We start from the raw sequence: 9,757 nt of genomic DNA on the forward strand, positions 1-9,757 counted from the left end.
CCGTCTCACTTAATGCAACTGGATGAAACTTGATGCGAAGGTTTATGCAAGCATATTGTGACCAGAGACATATGCTTTAGTTCATCTTTCTTTTGAAGAAGTTGCTGTGTTTGTACGCCGTAGGATTTTGTAACCAAGAAGCTTCTTGATCTTTATAGTGTGGATGAACTATAGAACTTTGCAGCTAACATCCTTCTCAAGTTGGTGTGTTAGTCACGTACTTGGATCTGTGCATCGATTGGTTAGTCATGTATAGGGAATCGTGCATTGAAAGGAAAGATTGTCACTACATTGCAATTCCTATTATGTATTGGGGTAAGGGTTCAATTGTAGGTTAGTATAAGGTACTAAGATTTCTTTACTTGTAATCACTTATTTTGATAATAGTGAATTTTCGGGAGTGGTGATCTTAAATTCACCCAGTGGGATTTTGCTTCAGTGGTTTTTTCAATTCGTAAACAAATCACTTGTGTTAAATTTAATTTCCGCTACATTTAGTTTATTTGGTGATTTGCTTGTGCTACCACGCTTATTGCATATAATTGAATCCAATTAATTAACTTTTCTAATTAATTGATTAATTCACTAAAGTGGTCAATACATTCTTGGCCTATCATGGAGCTTTATAATTAGAATCTTTTATTTTAGTTCAAAACCCCAATAAAATTAAAATTGTGATTACAGGGATATAGGAATTCAAATAGAAAAATTGCCCACAAAAGAATTAGAAACTTTTTTTTTTCAATGCTGTGTTGTCAATATAATATAAGATATCAAGCAAAACAAAAGATAACAATCAATATATTAAAATGAAAAGAGAAAATAAATTATTGCAACTATTGCATTTTCATATGATATTTCTCAGGATTCAGATTGAAAAGAAAAACTTTATATTTTACAACAGCATCATGCTCATGCATATATAGCTAAATGTATATTCTATAAGATTGCATTTAAGAAATGGTGAGCTTCCCACAATCAAAATCAGCCATTTGCAACAAGAAACCTGATAAGAATCCAGCCAATGCATTATCTCTCAAGAAGGTCATCATATTCCCATGACTCTCCTGTATAAAACCAACCAGATAAGACACACTGATGAGCTTCGTACTTCTCCATGCTCTCTCTTTTGCATACTTCTTCAACCCCATTTACACAACGAACTTCATGGTTTCCTCTTTGACATCACAACCCAAAGTTATTAGAATGCTCTCATCATAAAGCATGAACAAGAAAGTCATGAAAAGAGCTATTCTCTCATTCAATGATTCATGTAATCTGGCAAGCTAGCAAAAGAAGAAACAGAAAGGGCTGACACTACTAAATTTTAATGACTTACTTTGCGTGAAATGATGTCTCTGAAGTAGCAAGTCCTGAAATTGAGGATACAACTACTGCCCTGCACATTCAAATCTATTAAAGTCAAATGCATACTAAAAGATACGAAGCATTAAATGTTAGGTATATACGTGTAAGTGAAATTGCATATTGAATTATAATGAGAAGAGAGACGGATTAATATAATATAGTTGGATCCAGACTCGTAAACTTTAAGTTTTTTTTTTAGTTTAATTGGTGTCCCTAACTCCCTATAGCCTTGATTAAATTGCTTAATATCATTATTTTGTAATTGCATTTATGTACACAATTAATCTAGCCACACAAAACGTCAGGCATTATTCTGCAACTACATTTATGTACACAATAATTCTAGTGACACAAATCTTTTTCACAATTATTGACTTAACTTAGTACACAATAAGTTATGAGTTTTATAATTCAATTAGTTGACATCTTTTGATATATTTAAAAGAGACATTCATAGTTCAAATCTCCTCTCCCCCATTGTAACTAAAAAATTATGATAAAAAAAAAAACCTTAGTACATAATAAAAGTTGTGTCAATAATGAACCTATATAAAAGTAATGTTGATCCAATCAAAATTCAAGTCTTACTACCTTAACAAGTTGTGGAATTTTGTATCCCTAAAAAATTAATCCTTGAAGCCATGAGCCTTGTACTCAACTGATTCTTCATGATATTTCTAACAGTGAAGTCCAGGTTCAAATCCCTCCCCCAACTATATATATTTGGCAAATGTTATCAAGGATTGTGCAGTGTTAATTAAGGTTGAACTAATGTGGTCTCACTTAATAAAAAAAATTGAATAAATAGAAGAAAAATACATAAAGCTGCCCCATGCTCTTACAATGCCCGTTAACACAACCCTCTCTCTCTCTCTCTCTCTCTCTCTCTCTCTCTCTCTCTCTATATATATATATATATATATTCCCTAATCTTAGGTAGACAAATAGACACTTGTGTCTTAGACCTTTAATCTAACATAGTGGCCAAAGATTAGGTAGTTACCCTTGAATCTGGAAATGTTGTTGGCGGAGTGAGTCACCAACGCCAACAGCATCTAAAGCCCTCCAAGCATTAGTCCAAAGTGTCAAGGCAAATCCTGTGCTTCTCAAACTATCCCACGATTCCAAGACTATGCTCTCAACTCCCAACCTGCACATATATGTTAACTGAACCTTCAAATTTTACAATCGTAAAATGGAAATCGCTAAATCTCCTACCAATATAACCATAAGAAGCTTACAAACTAACGTAACAATAAAAATATGATTAGTGTCAGTGACTCACTACAACAATATAAGAAGCATGTCTAAAATAATACATATGTACTAATACTTATGCAGTAAAATTACTTGCCACAGAAACTATAAAAAGGGAGAGTTCTGGTTGCTTGAGGGGTACCTGTAAAGTCCCAAGGATGTTGTGAGGCCTGCTATTCCAGCTCCCACAATCACAACATCTACAGCTATATCCATGATGCTTTTATGCTCTGTTCTTAAAGAAAAGATTGGAAGAAAAGTCGTTAACAGCACCCAATATATAAATAATGTAAGAGAACTGAGATGGGATAAAAATAAAATCCAAGGACAATCCCATTGATGACAATATCAAGTGGTGCACGTTTCCTAAACACTGATTTCTCTTACGTATAAGCTTGAAGCGTTGAATGTTTGAATAGTTGAATGCTAGTGTTAGGCAGGTCCGACCCTGGGCCAAACATACAATGGAACCAAATATGAGTGCAGTAAGTATTTATTTTTATTTTTTTATAATTAAAAAAAGTGAGTTTTTTTTTTTTTGAGGGAAAAAAAAAAAAAAATAGAGTTATGCTTGCATACTACAAGTTTTATGATATAAGTCTTATAAATTGATATGTCTTTAATTACATTCATTGCTACATTAATATGGAAGCTTTATAGAGTAAAGTTCGATCTCATTGTCACGTTAGTTTGCAAGCTTTTTATAGTAAAATTCGAAGAAAGTACCTGATTTTCATGAAGATGCAACTCACATTTTTGTACCAAATTTTATTGAAGACGCATTTTCGCAACAACCTATCCAAAGGAGCTCTAAATTCCCATCATTTATAAATGGTTATATGTCACTCTCAAAATTGTGATGGGTGTGATGAGTCTAAAGTCCTTGTCTCTTTAGCACCTTAATTTACGCACGTCTTTGAATGACTTATCTCTTTAGCACCTTGTCTCTCTTGATTATCAGAACGAGGAATATTTTGACTTAAGTTTCTTAAGGTTTAGGGGCTTTATAATCAGAATCTTTTTATTTTAGTTCAAAACCCCAATAAAATTAAAATTGTGATTACAGGGATATAGGAATTCAAATAGAAAAATTGCCCACAAAAGAATTAGAAACTATTTTTTTTTTCAATGTTGTGTTGTCAATATAATATAAGGTATCAAGCAAAACAAAAAATAACAATCAATATATTAAAATGAAAAGAGGAAATAAATTATTGCAACTATTGCATTTTCTTATGATATTTCTCAGGATTCAGATTGAAAAGAAAAACTTTATATTTTACAACAGCATCATGCTCATGCATATATAGCAATATCTATGTTCTATAAGATTGCATTTAAGAAATGGTAAGCTTCCCACAATCAAAATCAGCCATTTTCAACGTGAAACCTGATAAGAATCCAGCCAATGCATTATCTCTCAAGAAGGTCATCATATTCCCACGACTCTCCTGTATAAAACCAACCAGATAAGACACACTGATGAGCTTCATACTTCTCCATGCTCTCTCTTTTGCATACTTCTTCAACCCCATCTCAATCCTCTTATATTCGTCTTTTTCTTCTTCACCTTTCTCTTTTGGTTTTCTCAATAAAACCTCACCAAGACACCTGGCTAACACTACAGCATCTTCCAAGGCACAACACCCACCTTGGCCAATGTCTGGGGTTACAGGATGGAGTGCATCTCCAGCTATACAAACATTGCCTTTGCTGATATTTCCCCATAGTAGCTCCCAAGGATGTCTAAATCTCAGTGGCAATGATATGAAACCATCAAGTTCATAGTTTTCTATTAGAGCCCTTGCTTGCTCTGTTACTTTTCCTAGCTTACTCAGCACAATTTGCTTTAATTTAGCCCTGTCCTGTTCTAGCTCTTCCTCTACAAGATCAAAATCAAGAAGATGATTAATTGTCACATTTTCAAAATGAGTGACACTAAATAGTACAAATTGCACAAAATAAGTCTTAGAAATTGATGTATCATCAATCATAAAAAAGTAATTCAATATTTATTTGAAGCGACACCAATCACATATATTATGACGTCAATTTGTAAGCTTTTTATAAAGAAATAACATCATTAGTACTTTTGTTTATAAACATTATATTGGTGAGAATTTGCTAGTCTTTTGTAGTAAAATGAATAATAGTTTAGTAGTATCCTTTCAGAATATTTACCAAGAATAAACAAGCCTTTCAGTTGGGGTAAAGTTCTCACCTTTGCTTGAGGGAGTCCAAGTGACAAACCAATAAACAGAATTATCATTAACAGGGAAGGCACCAGATCGAACACCTTTTCCAAAGAACTGCATGAAGTTGGGCTCAAACCCATGACCACCCTCGAACTCTGCACAGCCCCTGATGGCCAATCTCCCTGCAAAAGCTGCTTTCTTGAATCCCAGCCAGTTTGCCACCACAGAGTTCACTCCATCACACCCAATCAACACCTTTCATTCACAACATTACATCAATATCATAATAAGGCCTAAGTGGTTAGACTAATAATAAACACAGTCACATAGATAGCAGGAGTCACATTCTTACTAAGTGAATTCAAAACATATAAATTGCAAGATAAAAATGATGTTTTTGCTACTGTATAACCATCATGGATTCAGATTCATTAGAGTTCTTAGGTAATTCTATAGTAGAATTTCTTAAAAACACTAACCATCCATTAATCAATCAGTAAATTTCTTAAAATTTTGATCATTCTTCAATAAATGAGTATGTCAGATTTTGCCACATCATCAATAACTTAGAAGAATATTGAAATGGTGCTGATAAATGTTTGTTTATGTTGATACCAAAGAATTTGCCACTTCTCTGCTAGACAAAGTAGGAAATCTAGCGTAAAAGGATTCACCATTATTACAGTATGATCACCATTTATAATACCAAAAATTTAAAATATTAATGAGGTGACAAAATCTAAATCACTCATTTTGAAAGCGAAGGATTTTATGAACTCTATGATCAAGTTATGTCTAGTGAGCATCCTAATCCATCCATCTCACACTGGAATTATCCTTTTCACTAATTATTTGGTTCTTTAAATTATAAGGGTCCATGTAATAGGGCTGGTTCTAAATCCACTGAGCAAAAAGTGAACTATTCTTTAGGCTTTGACTCAACAAAATAAAAGATTAAATGTAAGAACTAAAGACTTACCTTAGTTTTAAGGATTGTTCCATCAGCAAGATGCACCAGCTTGAAGAAGCCCGATTCTTCAATACAGACCACCTTGGAGGAGAACCTAATGGTGCCAGTTGGGAGTTCCTTTGCAAGGGCTTCCAATAGAAACTTCCTTTTCACACAGCGAACTTCATGCTCACCACTGTGCACATCATAGTTCACACCACCAAGCAATGGGTGTTAGCATTTAGTTACACTTAAAAGAGTAATTTTGAGTACAATACTATACCATTATATGAAGTGTGGAATACAAAAAGTGGGNTTTTTTTTTTTTTTTTTTTTTTAAGACAGGACTTAAAGCGGCGTGCTCTTTTGTTTAAGTAATTGTAGTGGCGAACTTTTATCTTGCTTGCTAAGGCGGGATGTTTTGACTCAGAAGGATCTTTTTGTGACAATTTTGACAGGCGCGTTACTGAAGGTACTTGTGGAGGCGGGTAAGGTTCGCTACAATATGTGTCAAAGGAATTTCTTAAAAGGGGAGTATTTATTATAAGTTCGCGCTCAATTTTATGGTGGAGAATTTGAGATGAATTGTGAGTTTCAGGTAGTCTTAGTGATTTATAATTTTTTTAATCACCAAATAAAGAATAAATATATATGGTTGGTACCTTAAATTGATAATAAAGAATAACAATCATGAAATTTGAAAAGATTCTACTTCTTTTTTATATAAAGGAATTAAATAGAAATAAATGCAAATCAATATTTTAAATAACGTACACTTTTAAGCCTTAAAATTTTGGGTTTATTTTGGTTCTTTGAGTTTCAAAGTTTTTATTTTAATCATTTTTCATATTGACACATTTGTTCATTTTTGTTTGAGTTCAAATCTTCTGTCCCACACTTCCTGCTCCACTATATACTTCACAAACAAAAACATGCCACATGTACATCTAATTTATTAAATGCTAAATTTATGTCTTCCATTATTTCAATTACCTAAATATGATATGTTATTTATTTATTTATTTTAGGAAATTGAAATAATAGAATGCATAAATTTTGCATTTAATAAATTAGATGTACATGTGGCATGTTTTTATTTGTGGAGTATATAGTGGAGTAGGAAGTGTGGGACAGAAGATTTGGACTCTCTTTTTGTTTGGTTGTTAAGTGCTCTTCGAGTCTATTTAGGATCCACTTATTTTATTGAAACTGAAAACATTTTGTTGAGAGTAATGTAAATAAAGGTAAATGTTAGTTGAAATAGTACAATAAGACCCATAAATAGTACCAAAAATATCCTAAATAGTAAAATAAGTTAGCAAAAAATAAGCTAGCCAAACAAGCACTTCATATTTAACTATTTTATGAAATATTGTATCTAGAATATTGTGGAATTCATAAATTCATATTGATGTATAACCAAAAATCACATCTATGGTTCGTCCAGAAGGGTCGTCCAGAGAGTTGCGGTTGGCCAAACATCAAGCCATCTTCAATTCGTCCAGATATCTCGTCCTTGGGATGTTGGGCAATTGATCACTCCAGGGAATCAATTGGAGAGAATCGTCCATGCACAAGGTGCATAGACGACCACACGACACAACAAGGAGTCGCCCATGCGCAGAGCACATGGACGACTACGCAAACACTTGGCGAACTTCGTAGCGGCTTATCAACCCGCGTTCATCGCCGCTAATCCCTCCACTGCATGTAACTTCCAACGGCGGTTATGATTTTTTGTAGCCGTTGAGGAGGTTATGTCCGAATTCCAAGATTCTATGGGAAGTTATTGAACTAGTAACCGCCCTAGAGTACCCTATATAAGGCCCGGTCTTCACCATGCAAAGGTATGAATTTCCTGAGATTTTACATTGAGCAAAGTTGAAACTCCATTAGAAGAGAAAAACTAACTTCATCATCGGAGGGTGTTTGGCCGGCTCACCCTGGTCACCCTTTGACTGCTTTCTCTCTTTGTAGGCCTCCGCTACCGCTGTAGTCCACCGAAGCCGAAGTGTTCAACTAACTGATTCCATACATCATCAGGTTTCATGTCATTATCCTTGTAATATCAAATGGGAACATATAAACTTACCACATCAGTTGAAAGTCTGATACATTTTGTGTACAAATGCAGAATTGATTAGAATTGTCTTAGAAGTTCTTAAAGTACTTTTTTGTTTTGTTTTTTTGTTACTAGAATTCCTAGTCTTTCTAAGAAAGGATTGAGAAATAGCCTATATAATGGCTTTATTGTAGTCGATAATATTGATAGATTTCAATAACATTCCAACTTTTTTGAAGCGCGATTGCTATCTCCTACGTAAGTGTGACTGCTTAGGAAAGCCTAGGTGTGATTGCCCAGTGTTTTATCTTTCTTTATTTGATGTTCTTTTTATTGTTTTAATACCAAACAGCCATCAACACATTCAATATCTCATCAAGAATCTAGTTTAGTGCTGAAATTCCTAAAAATCCTACATCAAATTTGGTATTAAAGCCCGTTCAAGCTTCTGTCTTGTGTTAGAGTAGCAGTTATTTGTGGGTTATGTTTGTTGACTAAGTACATTGATTTATTATTATTATCATCTACTACATGTGGGGTTGAAAAGGGAACTTAGTGGCATTAAGATTAGGGTCACCAATCCTTTCCTAATAGGTTGGGTTAGGTTAGGGGGAGCATTAAGATTTGTAGTGGCTTTGGGAATGGAAATAGTAAATCCTTTGAAAAGCCAACTATTTTTAGGTGTCAGTGCCTCTAGGGTGCTTCTGACGGATCTAGGGCTTTGTTTATTTAATTATTTATTTATTTTGGCCTCCTATACTTATTTCCCAAGGGTATTGGTGGAGTTATTGATTTCTCTGTGTCAAAAATAATTTTTGTGGGTATAAAGGTTTAGGCTTTTGAATGGGAATTGATATATAATGTAATTAATGGAAAAGAATGGAATATGAATTGATGTTCTTATTTTGTGTGAATGATGTAGAATGGAATACTAAAATTTGACGCAGATGGAAAATTGCAATAAAGAAACAAAGACAAAAAATGATAAAAAATAAAAAACCTAGGAGTCAGTGATGGGAACGTAACTAGCAATATCCTTGAAAGAGTTCTATAATTTGGGATGTTTCAGATGACGAAGAGTTCTATTGGGACCTTCCTTAGTCTAAAGTTAAATTTACTCTTATTTGATTGCAGTTTCTTGGAGAACACGCATGCCACGGCAACTGAGGTGAGACACAGGCCACAGGTCGTGGTAGGGGAGGTCGTGGGTTTGGAGGGCATGGATGCAGTGGAGGTCCTGGAGGTGGTCATGAGGATAAGGATGACTTGGGTAACTTCTAACTCTAATACCTCCAGTTCTTACTGACTTCCACTTCTACTACTTTGAGTTGTAATTTATTTAGAGGACGTATTATAGTAGCGAAGTATATATTGTTTGGTAAGTAGTTTTTAGGTTAATATGCATTTCTTTCTCTTTGTTATGGTATAATTAGTTACAATGTTCTCCCAAACTTTAAATATTAAAACTAAGCACTTTAAATATCAATCAACAGGTAAAGCTTTTTAAGTTCTTCCAACCAAAATATATGTATTGAAATGTAAGACATGCAAACCTGTTTCATTCATTCTTATAAACTACAATCACAATACTATTATCCACTTTTAACATATACACATCAATGCTAATATATTTAAGACATTGATGAAAAAACAGCAAGTCTATTCATTTTTCCATCGAGTATAAAGCACAATAATCTGTTTGCTAATGTAATTCCTTTTAAAAATATTTCTATGCGACCATGGAAATAAACTTAGAAGTATATAAGGAAAATTCAAAGTTGTAATCACATTATAAAGTTCATAAAATAATATCTTGTTTAAAAATTACTGGTAATAACAATGATAGATTACATACAGGTAAACAAAGCTGGACTTTGTAATTCAAAGGTTTTTTTAAAAAAAAATTAGTTAATTAAATATGCCAAT

The 9,757-nt window shown here is 33.5% G+C and overlaps 2 protein-coding genes across 2 annotated transcripts; both read right to left on the bottom strand.

Annotated features, from left to right (window-relative positions):
• Positions 1–1,029: 1,029 nt before the first annotated feature.
• On the bottom strand, positions 1,030–2,942 carry LOC136071155 (monooxygenase 2-like). Its single transcript, XM_065782122.1, has 4 exons — positions 2,768–2,942; positions 2,372–2,518; positions 1,340–1,399; positions 1,030–1,177 (listed from the first exon to the last, which is right to left on the bottom strand). The coding sequence occupies exons 1-4, from the start codon at positions 2,839–2,841 to the stop codon at positions 1,030–1,032; spliced, it is 429 nt and encodes a 142-aa protein (XP_065638194.1). The 5' UTR covers positions 2,842–2,942.
• Positions 2,943–3,836: 894 nt separating this feature from the next.
• On the bottom strand, positions 3,837–6,003 carry LOC112029614 (monooxygenase 2; the record flags this gene model as incomplete). The annotated part of the gene is made up of 3 exons (XM_065782125.1): positions 3,837–4,507; positions 4,847–5,075; positions 5,800–6,003. Coding segments are annotated over 3 exons (978 nt in total), but the record flags the coding sequence as incomplete, so codon positions are not given.
• Between the last annotated feature and the right edge of the window lie 3,754 nt (positions 6,004–9,757).

This window comes from Quercus suber, unplaced genomic scaffold (assembly GCF_002906115.3).
Source record: "Quercus suber isolate HL8 unplaced genomic scaffold, Cork oak 2.0 scaffold_15, whole genome shotgun sequence".
In the NCBI taxonomy this organism is placed as follows: domain Eukaryota; kingdom Viridiplantae; phylum Streptophyta; class Magnoliopsida; order Fagales; family Fagaceae; genus Quercus; species Quercus suber.

What these genes read in the sequence shown, in the direction of transcription:
- LOC136071155 (XM_065782122.1), bottom strand. Translation starts at nt 2,841, where the DNA reads ATGGATATAGCTGTAGATGTTGTGATTGTGGGAGCTGGAATAGCAGGC. An exon ending in ACATCCTTGGGACTTTACAG is followed by an intron (nt 2,519 to 2,767) that starts GTACCCCTCAAG and finishes ATATATGTGCAG; the next exon opens with GTTGGGAGTTGAGAGCATAG. An exon ending in GAGACATCATTTCACGCAAA is followed by an intron (nt 1,178 to 1,339) that starts GTAAGTCATTAA and finishes GTGATGTCAAAG; the next exon opens with AGGAAACCATGAAGTTCGTT.